Genomic DNA, 27,951 nt, shown 5'->3' on the forward strand with positions numbered 1-27,951 from the left:
CGGGGTAGTGAATGGCAGGGCCCGGGACCCCCTCCTGCTCAGGTGGTACAGTCCGACTACCTCCGGCCCAGTCCGGTAGTCAGCGTCTCCCGGTGTTATGGCGGAGATACCCGCGTCCTGACTCCCGGGCCCCGGCTCTCCGTCACCGGGCAGCAGATACCGGTTTGTTTTCCTCTCAGTTCGAGGCCGGAAGTGGGGGGTCACCGGAAACCGGAACTGTCCCCCTCCGCCAGCCGGGAGGTAGTGCCCTGCGGGGTGACGGGGCCGGAGAGGAGACCCGAGCGGGGAGAAGACGGAGACCGGGGACGTGGCGGGGACTACAGGCCCGCAGTGATGCCTCACCGGGCGGAGGGATCTGGCGAGCGGTGCTGGGAGGTATCACTCCGCGTCCTCCTGCGCTGCACTACGGGAGCCGGCCGCCAGGGGCGCAGCAGCAGCAGCCAAATGATAGGGATAAAGAGCGGAGGAGGAGACCCAGAGAGGCTGTACCCCAATATATACAGACTGACTGTAACCCCCCAATATATACAGACTGACTGTAACCCCCCAATATATACAGACTGTACCCCCATATATACAGACAGACTGTACCCCAATATATACAGACTGACTGTAACCCCCCAATATATACAGACTGACTGTAACCCCCCCAATATATACAGACTGTACCCCCATATATACAGACAGACTGTACCCCAATATATATACAGACTGTACCACCCCAATATATACAGACTGTACCCCCATATATACAGACTGTACCCCCCATATATACAGACTGTTCCCCAATATATACAGACTGTACCACCCCAATATATACAGACTGTACCCCCATATATACAGACTGACTGTACCCCAATATATATACAGACTGTACCACCCCAATATATACAGACTGTACCCCCATATATACAGACTGACTGTACCCCAATATATATACAGACTGTACCACCCCAATATATACAGACTGTACCCCAATATATACAGACTGTACCCCAATATATATACAGACTGTACCACCCCAATATATACAGATACAGACTGTACCCCCCATATATATAGACTGTACCCCCCATATATATAGACTGTACCCCCCATATATATATAGACTGTACCCCCCATATATATAGACTGTACCCCCCATATATATATAGACTGTACCCCCCATATATACAGACTGACTGTACCCAAAAATATATACAGACTGTACCACCCCAATATATATAGACTGTACCCTCATATATACTGACTGTACCACCCCAATATATATAGACTGTACCCTCATATATACTGACTGTACCACCCCAATATATACAGACTGTACCCCCATATATACAGACTGTACCCCAATAGATAGACTGTATCCCCATAGATACAGACTCACTATACCCAAAAATATACAGACTGTACCCTAATATATACAGACTCACTGTACCCCCATATATACAGACTGTATCCCATTATATACAGACTGCACCCCAACATATATGGACTGTATCCCATATATATTCAGACTGTACCACCCCAATATATACAGACTGTACCCTCATATATACAGACTGTTCCCCAATATATACAGACTGTACCCCAATATATATACAGACTGTACCCTAATATATACAGACTCACTGTACCCCCATATATACAGACTGTATCCCATTATATACAGACTGCACCCCAACATATATGGACTGTACCCCATATATATTCAGACTGTACCACCCCAATATATACAGACTGTACCCTCATATATACAGACTGACTTTACCTCAAAATATACAGGCTGACTGTACCCCAATAGATACAGAGTCACAATACCCCAATATATACAGACTGATCGCCCCCCCCCCCCATGTACAGGCTGTACCCCAATATATACTCACTGTACCCCAATATATACAGACTGTCTGTAACCCAATTTATACAGTGCCCCCTACATGTTCTGACTGTACCCCAATATATACAAACTGAGTGTATCCCCACATATACTGACTGTACCCCATGATGTACATACTGACTGGTGCATGGTGACATGCAGACTACAACCTCCATCATGTCCTGCAGAAAACCCCTCTACCATCAAGTCACAGGGAGTGATGGGAGTTGTAGTTGTGTAACTTTTGGGCTGTAGTTTGGAGCAGCGGTTGATGGGACCAGTCCTTATGGCCGGACCCCCGGACCACTTGTGGCTCAGGAGCAAAAATCCCCCCAAACTGTTCTAATTCCGGAGTGTGAATAAAATCCTGTGATTACATGTTGTGTGACGCTCAGTGAGTGCCCGATGCTGGGGGGGCGCAGGTGACACCCGGGGGGAGGGGTGCAAGTGACACCCAAGGGGGGGAGGGGTGCTTGTGACACCCAGGGGGGTGCAGGTGACACCCAAGGGGGGGGGGTGCAGGTGACAACCAAGGGGGGGGGAAAGGGGTGCAGGTGACACCCGGGTGCTAGAGGGGCGCAGATGACACGACTCCAGACAAATGTGATCACATTGTCACTAGATAAGACACCTAACACCCACACAGCGTCCCCTATAGGAGAATGGAGAAAGTGCTGCTCCTCTCAGAGGGGACATGAGACCCTGTGTGGGGTCAGTGCTGTACAGCTACAATATTAGGAAGGAGGATGGGGGTTCCACTCTCCCATCAACTGCAATGTAAAAAAACACTAAGGGGACATAATATAGAGGGTCAGGACACTAAGGGGACATAATATAGAGGGTCAGGACACTAAGGGGACATAATATAGAGGGTCAGGGCACTAAGGGGACATAATATAGAGGGTCAGGACACTAAGGAGACATAATATAGAGGGTCAGGACACTAAGGAGACATAATATAAAGGGTCAGGGCACTAAGGAGACATAATATAGAGGGTCAGGACACTAAGGGGATATAATATAGAGGGTCAGGACACTAAGGGGACATAATATAGAGGGTCAGGACACTAAGGGGACATAATATAGAGGGTCAGGGCACTAAGGAGACATAATATAGAGGGTCAGGACACTAAGGGGACATAATATAGAGGGTCAGGGCACTAAGGGGACATAATATAGAGGGTCAGGGCACTAAGGGGACATAATATAGAGGGTCAGGACACTAAGGGGACATAATATAGAGGGTCAGGACACTAAGGGGACATAATATAGAGGGTCAGGACACTAAGGGGACATAATATAGAGGGTCAGGACACTAAGGGGACATAATATAGAGGGTCAGGACACTAAGGGGACATAATACAGAGGGTCAGGGCACTAAGGGGACATAATATAGAGGGTCAGGACACTAAGGGGACATAATATAGAGGGTCAGGACACTAAGGGGACATAATATAGAGGGTCAGGATACTAAGGGGACATAATATAGAGGGTCAGGGCACTAAGGGGACATAATATAGAGGGTCAGGACACTAAGGTGACATAATATAGAGGGTCAGGATACTAAGGGGACATAATATAGAGGGTCAGGGCACTAAGGGGACATAATATAGAGGGTCAGGGACACTAAGGGGACATAATATAGAGGGTCAGGACACTAAGGAGACATAATATAGAGGGTCAGGACACTAAGGGGACATAATATAGAGGGTCAGGATACTAAGGGGACATAATATAGAGGGTCCGGACACTAAGGGGACATAATATAGAGGGTCAGGGCACTAAGGGGACATAATATAGAGGGTCAGGACACTAAGGGGACATAATATAGAGGGTCAGGATACTAAGGGGACATAATATAGAGGGTCAGGGCACTAAGGGGACATAATATAGAGGGTCAGGGACACTAAGGGGACATAATATAGAGGGTCAGGACACTAAGAGGACATAATATAGAGGGTCAGGACACTAAGGGGAGATAATATAGAGGGTCAGGACACTAAGGGGGCATAATATAGAGGGTCAGGACACTAAGGGGACATAATATAGAGGGTCAGGACACTAAGGGGACATAATATAGAGGGTGAGGACACTAAGGGGACATAATATAGAGGGTGAGGACACTAAGGGGACATAATATAGAGGGTCAGGGCACTAAGGGGACATAATATAGAGGGTCAGGGCACTAAGGGGACATAATATAGAGGGTCAGGGCAGTAAGGGGACATAATATAGAGGGTCAGGACACTAAGAGGACATAATATAGAGGGTCAGGACACTAAGGGGAGATAATATAGAGGGTGAGGACACTAAGGGGACATAATATAGAGGGTCAGGACACTAAGGGGACATAATATAGAGCAGTGATTTTCAACCTTTTTTGAGCCGCGGCACACTTTTTATACTTAGAAAATCCTGGGGCACACCACCAACCAAAATAGCACAAAATGACACTAAAACAGTCATAAAAGGCCTCCCTTTACTAATAAAAACCTCTAGCGGCCTCCCTTTACTAATAAAAAGCCCCTGGCTGCCTCCCTTTACTAATAAAAAGCCCCTGGCGGCCTCCCTTTACTAATAAAAAGCCCCTGGCGGCCTCCCTTTACTAATAAAAAGCCCCTAGATGCCTCCCTTTACTAATAAAAAGGCCCTAGCTGCCTCCCTTTACTAATAAAAAGCCCCTAGATGCCTCCCTTTACTAATAAAAAGGCCCTAGCGGCCTCCCTTTACTAATAAAAAGCCCCTAGATGCCTCCCTTTACTAATAAAAAGGCCCTAGCTGCCTCCCTTTACTAATAAAAAGCCCCTAGATGCCTCCCTTTACTAATAAAAAGCCCCTAGATGCCTCCCTTTACTAATAAAAAGGCCCTAGCTGCCTCCCTTTACTAATAAAAAGCCCCTAGATGCCTCCCTTTACTAATAAAAAGGCCCTGGCGGCCTCCCTTTACTAATAAAAAGCCCCTTGCGGCCTCCCTTTACTAATAAAAAGCCCCTAGCTGCCTCCCTTTACTAATAAAAAGCCCCTAGCTGCCTCCCTTTACTAATAAAAAGCCCCTAGATGCCTCCCTTTACTAATAAAAAGCCCCTAGCTGCCTCCCTTTACTAATAAAAAGCCCCTAGCTGCCTCCCTTTACTAATAAAAAGCCCCTGGCGGCCTCCCTTTACTAATAAAAAGCCCCTAGCTGCCTCCCTTTACTAATAAAAAGCCCCTAGAGGCCTCCCTTTACTAATAAAAAGCCCCTTGCGGCCTCCCTTTACTAATAAAAAGGCCCTAGCTGCCTCCCTTTACTAATAAAAAGCCCCTGGCGGCCTCCCTTTACTAATAAAAAGCCCCTTGCGGCCTCCCTTTACTAATAAAAAGCCCCTAGATGCCTCCCTTTACTAATAAAAAGCCCCTAGCTGCCTCCCTTTACTAATAAAAAGCCCCTTGCGGCCTCCCTTTACTAATAAAAAGGCCCTAGCTGCCTCCCTTTACTAATAAAAAGCCCCTGGCGGCCTCCCTTTACTAATAAAAAGCCCCTGGCGGCCTCCCTTTACTAATAAAATGCCCCTAGCTGCCTCCCTTTACTAATAAAAAGCCCCTGGCTGCCTCCCTTTACTAATAAAATGCCCCTAGCTGCCTCCCTTTACTAATAAAAAGCCCCTGGCGGCCTCCCTTTACTAATAAAATGCCCCTAGCTGCCTCCCTTTACTAATAAAATGCCCCTAGCTGCCTCCCTTTACTAATAAAATGCCCCTAGCGGCCCCCCTTTACTAATAAAAAGCCCCTGGCGGCCTCCCTTTACTAATAAAATGCACCTAGCTGCCTCCCTTTACTAATAAAAAGCCCCTGGCTGCCTCCCTTTACTAATAAAATGCCCCTAGCTGCCTCCCTTTACTAATAAAAAGCCCCTGGCGGCCTCCCTTTACTAATAAAAAGCCCCTGGCGGCCTCCCTTTACTAATAAAAAGCCCCTAGCTGCCTCCCTTTACTAATAAAAAGCCCCTAGCTGCCCCCCTTTACTAATCAAGAGCCCCTGGCGGCCCCCCTTTACTAATAAAAAGCCCCTGGCGGCCTCCCTTTACTAATAAAATGCACCTAGCTGCCTCCCTTTACTAATAAAATGCCCCTAGCTGCCTCCCTTTACTAATAAAATGCCCCTAGCTGCCTCCCTTTACTAATAAAATGCCCCTAGCGGCCCCCCTTTACTAATAAAAAGCCCCTGGCGGCCTCCCTTTACTAATAAAATGCACCTAGCTGCCTCCCTTTACTAATAAAAAGCCCCTGGCTGCCTCCCTTTACTAATAAAATGCCCCTAGCTGCCTCCCTTTACTAATAAAAAGCCCCTGGCGGCCTCCCTTTACTAATAAAAAGCCCCTGGCGGCCTCCCTTTACTAATAAAAAGCCCCTAGCTGCCTCCCTTTACTAATAAAAAGCCCCTAGCTGCCTCCCTTTACTAATAAAAAGCCCCTGGCGGCCTCCCTTTACTAATAAAAAGCCCCTGGCGGCCTCCCTTTACTAATAAAAAGCCCCTAGCTGCCTCCCTTTACTAATAAAAAGCCCCTAGCTGCCTCCCTTTACTAATAAAAAGCCCCTAGCTGCCTCCCTTTACTAATAAAAAGGCCCTAGCAGCCTCCCTTTACTAATAAAAAGCCCCTAGATGCCTCCCTTTACTAATAAAAAGCCCCTAGATGCCTCCCTTTACTAATAAAAAGCCCCTAGCTGCCTCCCTTTACTAATAAAAAGGCCCTAGCTGCCTCCCTTTACTAATAAAAAGGCCCTAGATGCCTCCCTTTACTAATAAAAAGGCCCTAGCTGCCTCCCTTTACTAATAAAAAGCCCCTAGATGCCTCCCTTTACTAATAAAAAGGCCCTAGCTGCCTCCCTTTACTAATAAAAAGCCCCTAGATGCCTCCCTTTACTAATAAAAAGCCCCTAGCTGCCTCCCTTTACTAATAAAAAGCCCCTGGCGGCCTCCCTTTACTAATAAAAAGCCCCTAGATGCCTCCCTTTACTAATAAAAAGCCCCTGGCGGCCTCCCTTTACTAATAAAAAGCCCCTAGAGGCCTCCCTTTACTAATAAAAAGCCCCTAGCTGCCTCCCTTTACTAATAAAAAGCCCCTAGAGGCCTCCCTTTACTAATAAAAAGGCCCTAGCTGTCTCCCATTACAAATTAAGAGCCCGTAGCGGCCTCCCTTTACTATTTAAAAGGCCCTAGAGCCCCCCTTTACTAATTAAAAGGCCCTAGAGCCCCCCCTTTACTAATTAAAAGGCCCTAGAGGCCCCCCTTTACTAATTAAAAGGCCCTAGAGGCCCCCCTTTACTAATTAAAAGGCCCTAGAGGCCCCCCTTTACTAATTAAAAGACCCAGCGGCCCCCCTTTACTAATTAAAAGACCCAGCGGCCCCCCTTTACTAATTAAAAGGCCCTAGAGGCCCCCCTTTACTAATTAAAAGGCCCTAGAGCCCCCCCTTTACTAATTAAAAGGCCCTAGAGGCCCCCCTTTACTAATTAAAAGGACCTAGAGGCCCCCCTTTACTAATTAAAAGGCCCTAGAGGCCCCCCTTAACAAATAAAAAGCCCCAGCCTACCTTTACTAATAAAAAAAAAAAACCCTAGCTACCTTCCTTATACAAATAATAACCCTATATACTTACCCTTGATGTCTTCTTCCGCGTACCTTCACTCCTAATGGCGATCCGCTCACCTTCTGTAGCTCCTGCACCGCGCGCCTCTGGTCACGTGACTTACGCGACCTGACGTCAGGTCGCGTCAGTCACGTGACATGGGCCGCGCGGTACAGGAGCTACAGAAGACGGGCGGATCGCCGCCGTGGGACTTGGAGGTAAGTATGGGGCAGAAATACGGGGGTGCGGCGGCAGCTCGACACCGGGGCAGCCTAGTTCGGGCAACTTTCCCCCGCGGCACACTCAACCTTGTGTCGCGGCACACAGGTTGAAAATCACTGATATAGAGGGTCAGGACACTAAGGGGACATAATATAGAGGGTCAGAGACACTAAGGGGACATAATATAGAGGGTCAGGGCACTAAGGGGACATAATATGGAGGGTCAGGACACTAAGGGGGCATAATATAGAGGGTCAGGACACTAAGGGACATAATATAGAGGGTCAGGACACTAAGGGGACATAATATAGAGGGTCAGGACACTAAGGGGACATAATATAGAGGGTCAGAGACACTAAGGGGACATAATATAGAGGGTCAGGGCACTAAGGGGACATAATATAGAGGGTCAGAGACACTAAGGGGACATAATATAGAGGGTCAGGGCACTAAGGGGACATAATATGGAGGGTCAGGACACTAAGGGGGCATAATATAGAGGGTCAGGACACTAAGGGACATAATATAGAGGGTCAGGACACTAAGGGGACATAATATAGAGGGTCAGAGACACTAAGGGGACATAATATAGAGGGTCAGGGCACTAAGGGGACATAATATAGAGGGTCAGAGACACTAAGGGGACATAATATAGAGGGTCAGGGCACTAAGGGGACATAATATAGAGGGTCAGGGCACTAAGGGGACATAATATAGAGGGTCAGAGACACTAAGGGGACATAATATAGAGGGTCAGGGCACTAAGGAGACATAATATAGAGGGTCAGGGCACTAAGGGGACATAATATAGAGGATCAGGACACTAAGGGGACATAATATAGAGGGTCAGGGACACTAAGGGGACATAATATAGAGGGTCAGGGACACTAAGGGGACATAATATAGAGGGTCAGGACACTAAGGAGACATAATATAGAGGGTCAGGACACTAAGGAGACATAATATAGAGGGTCAGGACACTAAGGGGACATAATATAGAGGGTCAGGGCACTAAGGGGACATAATATAGAGGGTCAGGGCACTAAGGGGACATAATATAGAGGGTCAGGGCACTAAGGGGACATAATATAGAGGGTCAGGGACACTAAGGGGACATAATATAGAGGGTCAGGAGACTAAGGGGACATAATATAGAGGGTCAGGACACTAAGGAGACATAATATAGAGGGTCAGGACACTTAGGGGACATAATATAGAGGGTCAGGACACTAAGGGGACATAATATAGAGGGTCAGGACACTAATGGGACATAATATAGAGGGTCAGGACACTAAGGGGACATAATATAGAGGGTCAGGACACTAATGGGACATAATATAGAGGGTCAGGACACTAAGGGGACATAATATAGAGGGTCAGGACACTAAGGGGACATAATATAGAGGGTCAGGACACTAAGGGGACATAATATAGAGGGTCAGGACACTAAGGGGACATAATATAGAGGGTCAGGAGACTAAGGGGACATAATATAGAGGGTCAGGACACTAAGAGGACATAATATAGAGGGTCAGGACACTAAGGGGACATAATATAGAGGGTGAGGACACTAAGGGGACATAATATAGAGGGTCAGGACACTAAGGGGACATAATATAGAGGGTCAGGGCACTAAGGGGACATAATATAGAGGGTCAGGACACTAAGGGGACATAATATAGAGGGTCAGGAGACTAAGGGGACATAATATAGAGGGTCAGGACACTAAGAGGACATAATATAGAGGGTCAGGACACTAAGGGGACATAATATAGAGGGTGAGGACACTAAGGGGACATAATATAGAGGGTCAGGACACTAAGGGGACATAATATAGAGGGTCAGGGCACTAAGGGGACATAATATAGAGGGTCAGGGCACTAAGGGGACATAATATAGAGGGTCAGGACACTAAGGGGACATAATATAGAGGGTCAGGGCACTAAGGGGACATAATATAGAGGGTGAGGACACTAAGGGGACATAATATAGAGGGTCAGGGCACTAAGGGGACATAATATAGAGGGTCAGGACACTAAGGGGGCATAATATAGAGGGTCAGGACACTAAGGGGACATAATATAGAGGGTCAGGGACACTAAGGGGACATAATATAGAGGGTCAGGGACACTAAGGGGACATAATATAGAGGGTCAGGACACTAAGGGGACATAATATAGAGGGTCAGGACACTAAGGAGACATAATACAGAGGGTCAGGGCACTAAGGAGACATAATATAGAGGGTCAGGGCACTAAGGGGACATAATATAGAGGGTCAGGACACTAAGGGGACATAATATAGAGGGTCAGGGCACTAAGGGGACATAATATAGAGGGTCAGGACACTAAGGGGACATAATATAGAGGGTCAGGAGACTAAGGGGACATAATATAGAGGGTCAGGACACTAAGAGGACATAATATAGAGGGTCAGGACACTAAGGGGACATAATATAGAGGGTGAGGACACTAAGGGGACATAATATAGAGGGTCAGGACACTAAGGGGACATAATATAGAGGGTCAGGGCACTAAGGGGACATAATATAGAGGGTCAGGGCACTAAGGGGACATAATATAGAGGGTCAGGACACTAAGGGGGCATAATATAGAGGGTCAGGACACTAAGGGGACATAATATAGAGGGTCAGGACACTAAGGGGACATAATATAGAGGGTCAGGGCACTAAGGGGACATAATATAGAGGGTCAGGACACTAAGGGGACATAATATAGAGGGTCAGGGACACTAAGGGACATAATATAGAGGGTCAGGGCACTAAGGGGACATAATATAGAGGGTCAGGGCACTAAGGGGACATAATATAGAGGGTCAGGACACTAAGGGTACATAATATAGAGGGTCAGGACACTAAGGGGACATAATATAGAGGGTCAGGGCACTAAGGGGACATAATATAGAGGGTCAGGACACTAAGGGGGCATAATATAGAGGGTCAGGACACTAAGGGGACATAATATAGAGGGTCAGGACACTAAGGGGACATAATATAGAGGGTCAGGACACTAAGGGGACATAATATAGAGGGTCAGGACACTAAGGGGACATAATATAGAGGGTCAGGGACACTAAGGGGACATAATATAGAGGGTCAGGACACTAAGGAGACATAATATAGAGGGTCAGGGCACTAAGGGGACATAATATATAGGGTCAGGGCACTAAGGAGACATAATATAGAGGGTCAGGGCACTAAGGGGACATAATATAGAGGGTCAGGACACTAAGGGGACATAATATTGAGGGTCAGGACACTAAGGGGACATAATATAGAGGATCAGGGCACTAAGGGGACATAATATAGAGGGTCAGGACACTAAGGGGACATAATATAGAGGGTCAGGACACTTAGGAGACATAATATAGAGGGTCAGGACACTAAGGGGACATAATATAGAGGGTAAGGACACTAAGGGGACATAATATAGAGGGTCAGAGACACTAAGGGGACATAATATAGAGGGTCAGGGCACTAAGGAGACATAATATAGAGGGTCAGGGCACTAAGGGGACATAATATAGAGGGTCAGGGACACTAAGGGGACATAATATAGAGGGTCAGGACACTAAGGGGACATAATATAGAGGGTCAGGACACGAGGACATAATATAGAGGGTCAGGACACTAAGGGGACATAATATAGAGGGTCAGGACACTAAGGGGACATAATATAGAGGGTCAGGACACTAAGGGGACATAATATAGAGGGTCAGGACACTAAAGGGACATAATATAGAGGGTCAGGACACTAAGGGGACATAATATAGAGAGTCAGGACACTAAGGGGACATAATATAGAGGGTCAGGACACTAAGGGGACATAATATAGAGGGTCAGGACACTAAGGGGACATAATATAGAGGGTCAGGACACTAAGGGGACATAATATAGAGGGTCAGGGCACTAAGGGGACATAATATAGAGGGTCAGGACACTAAGGTGACATAATATAGAGGGTCAGGACACTAAGGGGACATAATATAGAGGGTCAGGGCACTAAGGGGACATAATATAGAGGGTCAGGACACTAAGGTGACATAATATAGAGGGTAAGGACACTAAGGGGACATAATGTAGAGGGTCAGGGCACTAAGGGGACATAATATAGAGGGTGAGGACACTAAGGGGACATAATATAGAGGGTCAGGACACTAAGGGGACATAATATAGAGGGTCAGGACACGAGGACATAATATAGAGGGTCAGGACACTAAGGGGACATAATATAGAGGGTCAGGACACTAAGGTGACATAATATAGAGGGTAAGGACACTAAGGGGACATAATGTAGAGGGTCAGGACACTAAGGGGACATAATATAGAGGGTCAGGGACACTAAGGGGACATAATATAGAGGGTCAGGACACTAAGGGGACATAATATAGAGGGTCAGGACACGAGGACATAATATAGAGGGTCAGGACACTAAGGGGACATAATATAGAGGGTCAGGACACTAAGGGGACATAATATAGAGGGTCCGGACACTAAGTGGACATAATATAGAGGGTCAGGACACTAAGGGGACATAATATAGAGGGTCAGGACACTAAGTGGACATAATATAGAGGGTCAGGACACTAAGGGGACATAATATAGAGGGTCAGGACACTAAGGGACATAATATAGAGGGTCAGGACACTAAGGAGACATAATATAGAGGGTCAGGACACTAAGGGACATAATATAGAGGGTCAGGACACGAGGACATAATATAGAGGGTCAGGACACTAAGGGGACATAATATAGAGGGTCAGGACACTAAGGGGACATAATATAGAGGGTCCGGACACTAAGTGGACATAATATAGAGGGTCAGGACACTAAGGGGACATAATATAGAGGGTCAGGACACTAAGGGGACATAATATAGAGGGTCAGGACACTAAGGGGACATAATATAGAGGGTGAGGACACTAAGGGGACATAATATAGAGGGTCAGGACACTAAGGGGACATAATATAGAGGGTCAGGACACTAAGGGGACATAATATAGAGGGTCAGGACACTAAGGGGACATAATGTAGAGGGTCAGGACACTAAGGGGACATAATATAGAGGGTCAGGGACACTAAGGGGACATAATATAGAGGGTCAGGACACTAAGGGGACATAATATAGAGGGTCAGGACACGAGGACATAATATAGAGGGTCAGGACACTAAGGGGACATAATATAGAGGGTCAGGACACTAAGGGACATAATATAGAGGGTCAGGGCACTAAGGGGACATAATATAGAGGGTCAGGGCACTAAGGGGACATAATATAGAGGGTCAGGGCACTAAGGGGACATAATATAGAGGGTGAGGACACTAAGGGGACATAATATAGAGGGTCAGGACACTAAGGGGACATAATATAGAGGGTCAGGACACTAAGGGGACATAATATAGAGGGTCCGGACACTAAGTGGACATAATATAGAGGGTCAGGACACTAAGTGGACATAATATAGAGGGTCAGGACACTAAGGGGACATAATATAGAGGGTCAGGGCACTAAGGGGACATAATATAGAGGGTCAGGACACTAAGGGACATAATATAGAGGGTCAGGACACTAAGGAGACATAATATAGAGGGTCAGGACACTAAGGGACATAATATAGAGGGTCAGGACACTAAGGGGACATAATATAGAGGGTCAGGACACTAAGGGGACATAATATAGAGGGTCAGGACACTAAGGGGACATAATATAGAGCAGGGGTAGGGAACCTATGGCTCGGGAGCCAGATATGGCTCTTTTGTTGGCTGCATCTGGCTCTCAGACAGATCTGTAATAAGTAGTGATGGCTGCTGTGTGTCTCTTGGACTGATCACTGGACACAGGCAGCGATGTTACCGCTGCTTACGTCCTTTGTATGACCCAGACGGCCATCGTCTAAGCCTGGGTCAAAGAGAAGAGGTTGGGAGTGATAAGGAGCTGTCTGCAAGTAACGCTGGTAAATGAATATTTTTTTTTTTGCTGTGACTACCCATCTACTGGGAGGCATGTGGTGTGGCTACCTATCTACTTGGGGGCATGTGCTGTGGCTACCTATATACTGGGGGTATGTGCTGTGGCTACCTATATACTGGGAGTATGTGCTGTGGCTACCTATATACTGGGAGTATGTGCTGTGGCTACCTATATACTGGGAGGCATGTGCTGTGGCTACCTATCTACTTGGAAAATGTGCTGTGGCTACCTATCTACTGGGAGTATGTGCTGTGGCTACCTATCTACTGGGAGTATGTGCTGTGGCTACCTATCTACTGGGAGTATGTGCTGGGGCTACCTATCTACTGGGAGTATGTGCTGTGGCTACCTATCTACTGGGAGTATGTGCTGTGGCTACCCATTTACTGGGAGTATGTGCTGGGGCTACCTATGTATTTGGAGGCATGTGCTGTGACTACCTATCTCCTGTGAAGCATGTGCTGTGGCTATCTATATACTGGGGGCATGTGCTGTGGCTACCTATCTACTTGGGGGCATGTGCTGTGGCTACCTATTTACTTGGGAGTATGTGCTGTGGCTACCTATATACTGGGGGCATGTGCTGTGGCTACCTATATACTGGGAGGCATGTGCTGTGGCTACCTATCTACTGGGAAAATGTGCTGTGGCTACCTATGTACTCGGAGGCATGTGCTGTGACTACCTATGTACTCGGAGGCATGTGCTGTGACTACCTATGTACTCGGAGGCATGTGCTGTGACTACCTATGTACTCAGAGGCATGTGCTGTGACTACCTATCTCCTGCGAAGCATGTGCTGTGGCTGGGGGTATGTGCTGTAGCTACCTATTTACTTGGGGGCATGTGCTGTGGGTTCCCATTTACTGGAAGTATGTGCTATCACTACCTATCTACTGGGAGGCATGTGGTGGGTGTCAGGATTTGGAATGGTGAACCCCCTGGTCCACCGCGGACAATGATGTAAGCAGACACCTGGGACCGGAGTCTAAGTGGCACCTGGTCTTCACTAGAGCCCGCCGCAAAGCAGGATGGTCTTTCTACAGCGTTGTACAACCAGATCGTTCCACAGGCGCGACTTGTCCACGGTGGCAGCCAAGGTCAAGGTACAGAATCACTAGGCAGTCTCGTGGTCAGGAACAGGCAGACGGTCAAGGTAGGCGGCAATGATGCAAGGTCGGGGACGGAGCAAGAGATCAGGGCTGGCAGCGAAGGAGCAGAATTAGGAACAACTCCGGGGTCACAATGGGAGGTCAACACTTGGGAAGGAAACACTGTAGAAAGCTTCCACATAGGCATGAAGCACTAAGATCAGATGGGGAATGCTGGGAGCCGCCGGTCTTTATAGGAACCTGGGAAGTGGGCAGCGGCACACTAGCCCTTCAAATCTGCGAGTGCGGTGCACGCACACTTGCCAGCCGGGAGACGGAAAGTGGTGAGTTGAGTGACCTCAGAAAGGGGCGCCACCTTGGAGAGGGGCACGGGTGTGCCTGCGATCCGAGACCTAGATCGCAGGGGCACCTGTGACACTGGGAGTACCTATCTACTGGGGGACATGTGCATATTGTACGGCTCTTACGGAATAACATTTTAAAATATGTGGCATTCATGGCTCTCTCAGCCAAAAAGGTTCCTGACCCCTGATATAGAGGGTCAGGACACTAAGGGGACATAATATAGAGGGTCAGGGCACTAAGGGGACATAATATAGAGGGTCAGGGCACTAAGGGGACATAATATAGAGGGTCAGGACACTAAGGGACATAATATAGAGGGTCAGGGCACTAAGGGACATAATATAGAGGGTCAGGACACTAAGGGGACATAATATGGAGGGTCAGGATACTAAGGGGACATAATATAGAGGGTCAGGACACTAAGGGGACATAATATAGAGGGTCAGGGCACTAAGGGGACATAATATAGAGGGTCAGGGCACTAAGGGGACATAATATAGAGGGTCAGTGACACTAAGGAGACATAATATAGAGGGTCAGGACACTAAGGGACATAATATAGAGGGTCAGGACACTAAGGAGACATAATATGGAGGGTCAGGATACTAAGGGGACATAATATAGAGGGTCAGGACACTAAGGGGACATAATATAGAGGGTCAGGGCACTAAGGGGACATAATATAGAGGGTCAGGGCACTAAGGGGACATAATATAGAGGGTCAGTGACACTAAGGAGACATAATATAGAGGGTCAGGACACTAAGGGACATAATATAGAGGGTCAGGACACTAAGGAGACATAATATAGAGGGTCAGGACACTAAGGGGACATAATATAGAGGGTCAGGACACTAAGGGGACATAATATAGAGGGTGAGGACACTAAGGGGACATAATATAGAGGGTCAGGGCACTAAGGGGACATAATATAGAGGGTCAGGACACTTAGGAGACATAATATAGAGGGTCAGGACACTAAGGGGACATAATATAGAGGGTCAGGGCACTAAGGGGACATAATATAGAGGGTCAGGACACTTAGGAGACATAATATAGAGGGTCAGGACACTAAGGGGACATAATATAGAGGGCCAGGGTACTAAGGGGACATAATATAGAGGGTCAGGACACTAAGGGGACATAATATAGAGGGTCAGAGACACTAAGGGGACATAATATAGAGGGTCAGGACACTAAGGGGACATAATATAGAGGGTCAGGACACTAAGGGGACATAATATAGAGGGTCAGGGACACTAAGGGGACATAATATAGAGGGTCAGGACACTAAGGGGACATAATACAGAGGGTCAGGACACTAAGGGGACATAATACAGAGGGTCAGGACACTAAGGGGACATAATATAGAGGGTCAGGACACTAAGGGGACATAATATAGAGGGTCAGAGACACTAAGGGGACATAATATAGAGGGTCAGGGCACTAAGGGGACATAATATAGAGGGTCCGGACACTAAGGGGACATAATATAGAGGGTCAGGACACTAAGGGGACATAATATAGAGGGTCAGGACACTAAGGGGACATAATATAGAGGGTCAGGACACTAAGGGGACATAATATAGAGGGTCAGGACACTAAGGGGACATAATATTGAGGGTCAGGACACTAAGGGGACATAATATAGAGGGTCAGGGCACTAAGGGGACATAATATAGAGGGTCAGGGCACTAAGGGGACATAATATAGAGGGTCAGGACACTAAGGGACATAATATAGAGGGTCAGGGCACTAAGGGACATAATATAGAGGGTCAGGACACTAAGGAGACATAATATAGAGGGTCAGGGCACTAAGGGGACATAATATAGAGGGTCAGGACACGAGGACATAATATAGAGGGTCAGGACACTAAGGGGACATAATATAGAGGGTCAGGACACTAAGGGGACATAATATAGAGGGTCAGGACACTAAGGGGACATAATATAGAGGGTCAGGGCACTAAGGGGACATAATATAGAGGGTCAGGGCACTAAGGGGACATAATATAGAGGGTCAGTGACACTAAGGAGACATAATATAGAGGGTCAGGACACTAAGGGACATAATATAGAGGGTCAGGACACTAAGGGGACATAATATAGAGGGTCAGGGACACTAAGGGGACATAATATAGAGGGTCAGGACACTAAGGGGACATAATACAGAGGGTCAGGACACTAAGGGGACATAATATAGAGGGTCAGGACACTAAGGGGACATAATATAGAGGGTCAGGACACTAAGGGGACATAATATAGAGGGTCAGGGCACTAAGGGACATAATATAGAGGGTCAGGACACTAAGGGGACATAATATAGAGGGTCAGGGCACTAAGGGGACATAATATAGAGGGTCCGGACACTAAGGGGACATAATATAGAGGGTCAGGACACTAAGGGGACATAATATAGAGGGTCAGGACACTAAGGGGACATAATATAGAGGGTCAGGACACTAAGGGGACATAATATAGAGGGTCAGGACACTAAGGGGACATAATATTGAGGGTCAGGACACTAAGGGGACATAATATAGAGGGTCAGGGCACTAAGGGGACATAATATAGAGGGTCAGGGCAGTAAGGGGACATAATATAGAGGGTCAGGACACTAAGGGACATAATATAGAGGGTCAGGGCACTAAGGGACATAATATAGAGGGTCAGGACACTAAGGGGACATAATATAGAGGGCCAGGGTACTAAGGGGACATAATATAGAGGGTCAGGGCACTAAGGGGACATAATATAGAGGGTCAGGACACTAAGGGGACATAATATAGAGGGTCAGGACACTAAGGGGACATAATATTGAGGGTCAGGACACTAAGGGGACATAATATAGAGGGTCAGGGCACTAAGGGGACATAATATAGAGGGTCAGGGCAGTAAGGGGACATAATATAGAGGGTCAGGACACTAAGGGACATAATATAGAGGGTCAGGGCACTAAGGGACATAATATAGAGGGTCAGGACACTAAGGGGACATAATATAGAGGGCCAGGGTACTAAGGGGACATAATATAGAGGGTCAGGGCACTAAGGGACATAATATAGAGGGTCAGGACACTAAGGGGACATAATATAGAGGGTCAGGGCACTAAGGGACATAATATAGAGGGTCAGGACACTAAGGGGACATAATATAGAGGGCCAGGGTACTAAGGGGACATAATATAGAGGGTCAGAACACTAAGGGGACATAATATAGAGGGTCAGGACACTAAGGGGACATAATATAGAGGGTCAGGACACTAAGGGGACATAATATAGAGGGTCAGGACACTAAGGGGACATAATATTGAGGGTCAGGACACTAAGGGGACATAATATAGAGGGTTATATTCATGGGAAGTTAATCCTTCAAGTTCTATTCTTCCTGTCATATCCGCAAATGTGAACAGCGCCTCATGGAATGTATGGTAAACAATGCTGTTGTCCTTAGTAACCGCGCAGATTTCAGTCAGAATATCAGAAGCCGCGCAGTAGTGTGTCACTAATAATAATATTATAACTTTTATTCTGTAATGTGATACTACGGCTACAATAATAATAATAATAATAATAATGTACAGTCCAGGGCGTAGAACATAGAACTACATTTACCGGTGAGCACCGCGCGCCGTGACAGCAATGACGCTGCTCCTGATTGGCCGGAGAACGAAGCGGCGCTGTGATTGGCTGTGACGCGACCGGCGGCTTGTTTGGTTCTTTTCAGTTGAGCAGTGAGGCTGAGGCGGCGGAGGGAGCGGGTGAGAGCCGGTGATATGTGACCTTCTATTACTCACTGTCCTGCTGTATACCGGTATATAGGGAGGGGTGTTCCTGCTGAACCCTCTTATTCCATGCGCTTTAAAAAAAAAAAACGCATCCTACATAGTGTGAATTGCGGTATAACTTATGTCTGATTTAAAGGGGTTGTCACAGGATGCAGTCTGAACCCCTGGTCGTATGCACATAAGTGGGGGACCCCTAATGATAAAACCCTCTGTGACAACCCCTTTAAGCTTCCTGCACATCAGGTAGCCAGGGGGCGCTGCTGTACTGGGATCTCTGGGGGTCCCTGCTGGGATAAGAATTGGGGATACCCCAGTGATTGAATCATCTGTGACTTTACTGATGTTGTTTTCTCTTCCCTTCTTTCAGGTTTTGTGTATTTTGTGGATATGGCGCTGTCACCACCCAGAGACCACCGGGGCGGCAGGTGAGACCCAGGGGGGCACGTAACGGGGGGATTTACCCCTCTTGTTATGACACAGGGGAGCGTCCTAGTGATTATTGGTACACAATTTCTAAGGTTCCCCTTTAAAGGGTTTGTACCAAGTTCTGCAGTTCCCCCCTATGCACAGAATAAGGGGGGGATACGCTGATTGGTGGTGGTCTGACTCCTGGGACCCCCCGTAATCCGGAGAATATTCAATACTCTGGCAGTGTCCACCATTCCAGATTCTATACAGCGCTGCCAATCATTGTCTAAAGATCCATGGTGAGAATAGGACCCCCCTCCTCCGTGTCGCAGAGGGTCCCGTCCTCGTGATCAGTACTCGGACCCCCACCATTCGTTCTCCTGTGAATGGGGGGGGGGGGGGCAAATGTGTAAACTTGGTACGATCCACGGGGTTACTCGCATAACGGAACAAGGTGGTAAAGTGTGAACACACCCCTAGAGGGCTCATTCCCCTGAGATGTGCGTCAGCCGAAAACCATCAGTAAATGGAGCTCCGGTTGTGTCCGGTTGATAATCTCCCCCGCTCTTTCTCAGGTATCGGACCCCCCACACTCCAGACTTGTCAGTGTCCTATGACTGCAGCCCCCGGCCGGCGGACTCCACCCCGTTGCCTCCGATTAATGAGCGCCTGGCGTACCTGCGCCCGTCCCGCGAGCTGCTGGAGTATTACCGCAGGAAGATCGCAGAGTTTGACGAGGAACATGAAGACCTGGTGAAGAGGCTGGAGCAGTACAAAGCCACGTACGAGGAGCAGGTGAAGTAGTGGGGGACTCGTCGGGGGAGGCTTTCATCTGTGTCTATGGGGGAGGGATCACCCTACTTCTATTGGGAGGGGGGCTCCTCATCAGGGGAGGGATCACCCTACTTCTATTGGGAGGGGGGCTCCTCATCAGGGGAGGGATCACCCTACTTCTATTGGGAGGGGGGCTCCTCATGAGGGGAGGGATCACCCTACTTCTATTGGGAAGGGGGCTCCTCATCAGGGGAGGGATCACCCTACTTCTATGGGGGGGCTCATTGGGGTAGGGTTCCCCTACATCTAATGGGGGGCTGTTCGAGGGAGGGTTCCTCCATGTCAAATGGGGGGGCTCTTCGGGAAAGGTCCCCTGATGTCTAATGGGCCGGGGGGGCTCTTCGGGGGGGTTCCCCTACGTCTATGGGGGGGGGATCATCAGGGGTCCCTCTACGTCTATTAGGGTGCTTGTTGGGGGAGGATTCCCATAAGTCTATGGCGGTGCTTGTCAGGGAGAGGTCACCCTACGTCTAGTGGGGGGCCTCATCAGGAAAGGTGTTGCCAACGTCTACAGGGGAGCTCCTTGGGTGGGGGGATCCCCTACTTTTATGGGGGGCTTGTTGAGGTTGGGATCCCCCTACGTCTATGTGGGGAGGGATCCCCCTACGTCTATTGGGGAGCTCGTTGGGGGTCTATTGCAGGGCTTGTCAGGAAGGGATCCCCCTACGACTACTGGGGGGGGCCTCATCAGGGGAGGGGTCCCCTACGTCTATGTGGGGAGGGTCTAGCTGCCTGTAGTGACCTGACATCATCCTCTTGTCTTCGGCAGCACAAGCTCCAGTGGGAGATGCGGCAGCGGGAGGAGGAGATTGCGGAGCTGCAGAAGGCGCTGAGCGACATGCAGGTTTACCTCTTCCAGGAGCGCGAGCATGTCCTGCGGCTGTACTCGGAGAACGACCGCCTGAAGATCCGGTGAGACTGTGGGGTCCACTTCTTTACATGGCAGCTTCTAGACAACATGACGGCTTCCATTCCTTTGGTTCACCTGTTTTGGATGACTAGTAATGGTTGCATTTTAAAGGGGTTGTCAAAGATTAGACAAACATCAGCGCTCTCTTCCAGGAACAGCGCCGCCCCTGTCCATAGGGTGAGTTTGGTATTGCACTGCAGACTCGCTCATGGAGTGAGATGCAATACCGAACACTACCTCATGGGCTGTGGTGGAGCTGTTCATGGAACAAAGAGCAGTCGTGACACTACAGCTGGATCCATACAGAAGCACAAGGCTCCGTCCACTGTATAGTGGCTGCTCACTTCCCATACATGTGAGCTGCAGTACCGATGAGCTGCCACTATGTATTGGCTGGTGCCGTCTACTTCTGTCCATTAGTCCTTCTATACCTTGTATTTTACCCTAGAGAACTGGAGGACAGGAAGAAAATCCAGCGACTTCTTGCCCTGGTGGGAACAGGCGGCGGGGAGATCACTTACTTCCATAAGGAGCCGCCAAACAAGGTGGGAATGAAGGGGTTAATCATGGATTTATTGGCACATGATCCTAGATAGTAATGTGTAACCTGTCGGTGTCTCTTCTCTGGTTCTACAGGTCACCATAGCGCAGCGCCCCCTGCAGACCAGAGACCCCAATGACCGGAAGGAGCAGCACCCGGCCCAGGCTGGAACAGGTGAGATGATGACCCTGCGTTACAGGGCTGCGTCCTGGAGTCATGACCCCACGTGACCCAATGTTATCCCTTCTCTCTCTAAAGCTGGGAAGAAAAGCCGAACGTCTGGGAAGAACCACCGAGCCCCAACTCAAGACAAACCCGATGACCAGACCCTCCTGCTCCAGGTGAGACCCCAGGAGAGACCAGGCAGGGGTGCGGAGACACTAAGCTCCAATATCATCTACAGCTCATGTTCTCTGCAGGTGGAGGCGCTGCAAGCCCAACTAGAGGAGCAAACCCGGCTCTCCAAGGAGCAGGCCGAGGCGCTACTGGATGACCGCAGGATCCGCATGGAGGAGGCCCAGGTCCAGCACCAGCGAGACCAGGCCAAGATCAAGGACATGACTGATAAGTGCGTGTAGTGTAACGGTTATATCCCCGTACATAGGGGGCAGTATTATAGTAGTTATATTCTTGTACATAGGGGGCAGTATTATAGTAGTTATATTCCTGTACATAGGGGGCAGTATTATAGTAGTTATATTCCTGTACATAGGGGCAGTATTATAGTAGTTATATTCTTGTACATAGGGGGCAGTATTATAGTAGTTATATTCCTGTACATAGGGGGCAGTATTATAGTAGTTATATTCCTGTACATAGGGGGCAGTATTATAGTAGTTATATTCTTGTACATAGGGGCAGTATTATAGTAGTTATATTCTTGTACATAGGGGGCAGTATTATAGTAGTTATATTCTTGTACATAGGGAGCAGTATTATAGTAGTTATATTCCTGTACATAGGGGGCAGTATTATAGTAGTTATATTCTTGTTCATAGGGGCAGTATTATAGTAGTTATATTCTTGTTCATAGGGGCAGTATTATAGTAGTTATATTCTTGTACATAGGGGCAGTATTATAGTAGTTATATTCTTGTACATAGGGAGCAGTATTATAGTAGTTATATTCTTGTACATAGGGAGCAGTATTATAGTAGTTATATTCTTGTACATAGGGGCAGTATTATAGTAGTTATATTCCTGTACATAGGGGGCAGTATTATAGTAGTTATATTCCTGTACATAGGGGGCAGTATTATAGTAGTTATATTCTTGTACATAGGAGGCAGTATTATAGTAGTTATATCCCTGTACATAGGGGGCAGTATTATAGTAGTTATATTCCTGTACATAGGGGGCAGTATTATAGTAGTTATATCCTTGTACATAGGGAGCAGTATTATAGTAGTTATATTCCTGGACATAGGGGGCAGTATTATAGTAGTTATATTCCTGGACATAGGGGGCAGTATTATAGTAGTTATATTCCTGGACATAGGGGGCAGTATTATAGTAGTTATATTCCTGGACATAGGGGGCAGTATTATAGTAGTTATATTCTTGTACATAGGGGGCAGTATTATAGTAGTTATATTCTTGTACATAGGGGGCAGTATTATAGTAGTTATATTCTTGTACATAGGGGGCAGTATTATAGTAGTTATATTCCTGTACATAGGGGGCCGTATTATAGTAGTTATATTCCTGGACATAGGGGGCAGTATTATAGTAGTTATATTCTTGTACATAGGGGGCAGTATTATAGTAGTTATATTCTTGTACATAGGGGGCAGTATTATAGTAGTTATATTCTTGTACATAGGGGGCAGTATTATAGTAGTTATATTCCTGTACATAGGGGCAGTATTATAGTAGTTATATTCTTGTACATAGGGGGCAGTATTATAGTAGTTATATTCGTGTACATAGGGGGCAGTATTATAGTAGTTATATTCTTGTACATAGGGGGCAGTATTATAGTAGTTATATTCCTGTACATAGGGGCAGTATTATAGTAGTTATATTCTTGTACATAGGGGGCAGTATTATAGTAGTTATATTCGTGTACATAGGGGGCAGTATTATAGTAGTTATATTCTTGTACATAGGGGGCAGTATTATAGCAGTTATATTCCTGTACATAGGGGGCAGTATTATAGTAGTTATATTCTTGTACATAGGGGGCAGTATTATAGTAGTTATATTCTTGTACATAGGGGGCAGTATTATAGTAGTTATATTCTTGTACATAGGGGGCTGTATTATAGTAGTTATATTCCTGTACATAGGGGGTAGTATTATAGTAGTTATATTCTTGTACATAGGGGGCCGTATTATAGTAGTTATATTCGTGTACATAGGGGGTAGTATTATAGTAGTTATATTCTTGTACATAGGGGGCAGTATTATAGTAGTTATATTCGTGTACATAGGGGGCAGTATTATAGTAGTTATATTCCTGTACATAGGGGGCAGTATTATAGTAGTTATATTCCTGTACATAGGGGGCTGTATTATAGTAGTTATATTCCTGTACATAGGGGGTAGTATTATAGTAGTTATATTCTTGTACATAGGGGGAGGTATTATAGTAGTTATATTCCTGTACATAGGGGGCAGTATTATAGTAGTTATATTCTTGTACATAGGGGGCAGTATTATAGTAGTTATATTCTTGTACATAGGGGGCAGTATTATAGTAGTTATATTCCTGTACATAGGGGGCAGTATTATAGTAGTTATATTCCTGTACATAGGGGGCAGTATTATAGTAGCTATATTCCTGTACATAGGGGGCATTATTATAGTAGTTATATTCCTGTACATAGGGGGCAGTATTATAGTAGTTATATTCTTGTACATAGGGGGCAGTATTATAGTAGTTATATTCTTGTACATAGGAGGCAGTATTATAGTAGTTATATTCTTGTACATAGGGGGCAGTATTATAGTAGTTATATTCCTGTACATAGGGGGCAGTATTATAGTAGTTATATTCCTGTACATAGGGGGCAGTATTATAGTAGTTATATTCCTGTACATAGGGGGCAGTATTATAGTAGTTATATTCCTGTACATAGGGGGCAGTATTATAGTAGTTATATTCCTGTACATAGGGGGCAGTATTATAGTAGTTATATTCTTGTACATAGAGGGCAGTATTATAGTAGTTATATTCCTGTACATAGGGGGGCAGTATTATAGTAGTTATATTCCTGTACATAGGGGCAGTATTATAGTAGTTGTATTCTTGTACATGGGGGGCAGTATTATAGTAGTTATATTCCTGTACATAGGGGGCAGTATTATAGTAGTTATATTCCTGTACACAGGGGGCAGTATTATAGTAGTTATATTCTTGTACATAGGGGGCAGTATTATAGTAGTTATATTCTTGTACATAGGGGGCAGTATTATAGTAGTTATATTCTTGTACATAGGAGGCAGTATTATAGTAGTTATATTCCTGTACATAGGGGGCAGTATTATAGTAGTTATATTCCTGTACATAGGGGGCAGTATTATAGTAGTTATATTCCTGTACATAGGGGGCAGTATTATAGTAGTTATATTCTTGTACATAGAGGGCAGTATTATAGTAGTTATATTCCTGTACATAGGAGGCAGTATTATAGCAGTTATATTCCTGTACATAGGGGGCAGTATTATAGTAGTTATATTCCTGTACATAGGGGGCAGTATTATAGTAGTTATATTCTTGTACATAGGGGGCAGTATTATAGTAGTTATATTCCTGTACATAGGGGGCAGTATTATAGTAGTTATATTCGTGTACATAGGGGGCAGTATTATAGTAGTTATATTCCTGTACATAGGGGGCAGTATTATAGTAGTTATATTCCTGTACATAGGGGGCAGTATTATAGTAGTTATATTCTTGTACATAGGAGGCAGTATTATAGTAGTTATATTCCTGTACATAGGGGGCAGTATTATAGTAGTTATATTCCTGTACATAGGGGGGCAGTATTATAGTAGTTATATTCTTGTACATAGGGGGCAGTATTATAGTAGTTATATTCCTGTACATAGGGGGCAGTATTATAGTAGTTATATTCTTGTACATAGAGGGCAGTATTATAGTAGTTATATTCTTGTACATAGGAGGCAGTATTATAGTAGTTATATTCCTGTACATAGGGGGCAGTATTATAGTAGTTATATTCCTGTACATAGGGGGCAGTATTATAGTAGTTATATTCCTGTACATAGGGGGCAGTATTATAGTAGTTATATTCTTGTACATAGGGGGCAGTATTATAGTAGTTATATTCTTGTACATAGGGGGCAGTATTATAGTAGTTATATTCTTGTACATAGGGGGCAGTATTATAGTAGTTATATTCTTGTACATAGGGGGCAGTATTATAGTAGTTATATTCCTGTACATAGGGGACAGTATTATAGTAGTTATATTCCTGTACATAGGGGGCAGTATTATAGTAGTTATATTCCTGTACATAGGGAGCAGTATTATAGTAGTTATATTCTTGTACATAGGAGGCAGTATTATAGTAGTTATATTCCTGTACATAGGGGGCGGTATTATAGTAGTTATATTCCTGTACATAGGGGGCAGTATTATAGTAGTTATATTCTTGTACATAGGAGGCAGTATTATAGTAGTTATACCCCTGTACATAGGGGGCAGTATTATAGTTAATAGCTGATTATCTTCTCTAGGCTGAATAAGACTCAGAAGCTCCTGTATGAGAGCACCAGAGATTTCTTACAGCTGAAGTTTGAGGGTCGGGCTAATGAGAAGTCCTGGATGGCGGAGAAGGATCGGTTATTACAGGAGTTGGATCGGTGTCGGGAACAACTTGCAAAAAGTCATGATCCGGAGCGGGAGAGGGAGCAGGAGATGGAGCTCCTGAGGCTGTCACACGCTGAGAGGACGGCGCGCACATCACGCAGCGAGGAGGTGAAGGTGATGACTTCTTCCGCTTCTCTATAACTTATCTTTTTTATGTCGTACATATTGTAAATCTTCCTGATTACAAATCCAGAACCTGACAGAACAGCTGGCCCAGGCGCACCGGCTGTCGGACATGTACCGGGAGCAGTGTGTGGCCCTGGAGGACGAGCTGGGGAAGATCCGCGAGGAGGGAGACGTGGGGAGAGAAATCTTCAAGGTGAGACCCTCGGGCTGCTGTATCCCCCCCCCCTCCTGCATGGTCTGTGTACCGGCGGCTCTGGGTCTGGGGTGGGGAAGCTGGGGGACATCTGTGACCGGGCTAATATTTACCTCTGGAGTAAATCACTGTCACTTCTTGTTCTGAGGCTTTATCTCTGACCCTAAAGTACACACCTTCTACAAATAGTGGAAATAATGGCTTCTCCAACCTCTTCTCTATATAGTAGTCTCTCACACTTGTCATGGGTTGGGCCTAATATCGGTGCACATGGGCCTAGCACTTCAGAAGTGGGATTTCCGGACCCTCGATGGTGTGGTGCTGTCCAGGACCATGGTGAACTCCTCTCAATAGTAAATGGACCCAGAAGAATCCCTTTGACGGTCCTGGAAGGATTCCCCCTCCTCATCCCCCTTGAGGGTCCAAGAAGGGCTCCCCCGCCACTTTGAGGGTCCTGGGACCCCTCTGATGGCTAATCTCGCACTGTTGTTTCAGGAACGCTCCGATAAAGTGGCCAAGCGCCTGCAGCTCATGACGCAACGATACGAGGCTCTGGAGAAGCGCCGCAACATGGAGGTGGAAGGCTTCAAGACGGACATCAAGCTGCTGCGGCAGAAGCTGCGGGACGTGGAGAAGCAGCTCTTCAAGGTGAGTGGTGCCGGTACTGATTGTACCTGGTCCCTATATATGTTCTGGTACAGCTGAGCACCTGGGCTTCACCTCCCCCTCTGCAGGTCACCCTCAATATCGGACCAGACCAGGATCTCGCCATCCTCGGCGCCGTACGGCAGGGGAACAAGCGGACCCACAAGATCCAAGGAGAATTACGGAACCTGAAAGCCAAAATCTACGGCCTGGAGAACGAGCTGCGGGTGGGGTGAGCGCCCCCTGCTGTACCTCCTATTTATATTATCACTCACAATCCTGATTGGTTCCCTGTAAGTGGGTGGAGTTTATTGATTGGTTGCAAATTTTTATTAAAAAGCTTTTTATTATTTATTTTGCTCCAATGGCCAATGTTAATGTTCAGAGTGTGTCTCTACATCTGCACCCGCTGAAGATCTGGTACAGTATCTTTATGGGCACTACAACCCCCAGCATGCTCTTATCCACTTATTTCTTTCTTATCCAAAACATGGCATGAAAATGGACCCAGACTGAGCG

General features: G+C 46.5%; 1 protein-coding gene across 3 annotated transcripts; it reads left to right on the forward strand.

Annotated features, from left to right (window-relative positions):
- Positions 1-11: 11 nt before the first annotated feature.
- On the forward strand, positions 12-27,786 carry CCDC77 (coiled-coil domain containing 77). Of its 3 annotated transcripts, none has more exons than XM_072144965.1 (12): positions 12-375; positions 19,306-19,363; positions 19,922-20,141; positions 20,950-21,092; positions 21,539-21,635; positions 21,727-21,805; positions 21,890-21,972; positions 22,051-22,199; positions 26,336-26,582; positions 26,662-26,787; positions 27,283-27,435; positions 27,522-27,786. In XM_072144965.1, the coding sequence occupies exons 1-12, from the start codon at positions 12-14 to the stop codon at positions 27,666-27,668; spliced, it is 1,866 nt and encodes a 621-aa protein (XP_072001066.1). In that variant the 3' UTR covers positions 27,669-27,786. The 3 variants fall into 3 exon arrangements, with proteins under 3 accessions (XP_072001066.1, XP_072001067.1, XP_072001068.1); XM_072144966.1 differs by lacking the exon at positions 12-375 and adding an exon at positions 18,810-18,911; XM_072144967.1 differs by lacking the exon at positions 12-375 and adding an exon at positions 18,871-18,964.
- Positions 27,787-27,951: the final 165 nt, after the last annotated feature.

The sequence above is a fragment of the Engystomops pustulosus genome, chromosome 4, assembly GCF_040894005.1.
Source record: "Engystomops pustulosus chromosome 4, aEngPut4.maternal, whole genome shotgun sequence".
NCBI classification, from domain to species: Eukaryota; Metazoa; Chordata; class Amphibia; order Anura; family Leptodactylidae; genus Engystomops; species Engystomops pustulosus.

Excerpts from the sequence above, each read along its gene's own strand:
- CCDC77 (XM_072144965.1), top strand. The coding sequence starts at position 12 with ATGGCAGGGCCCGGGACCCCCTCCTGCTCAGGTGGTACAGTCCGACTA. Across the intron at positions 21,636-21,726 it reads ATAAGGAGCCGCCAAACAAG|GTCACCATAGCGCAGCGCCC; the intron begins GTGGGAATGAAG and ends CTGGTTCTACAG. Across the intron at positions 26,583-26,661 it reads CACGCAGCGAGGAGGTGAAG|AACCTGACAGAACAGCTGGC; the intron begins GTGATGACTTCT and ends TTACAAATCCAG.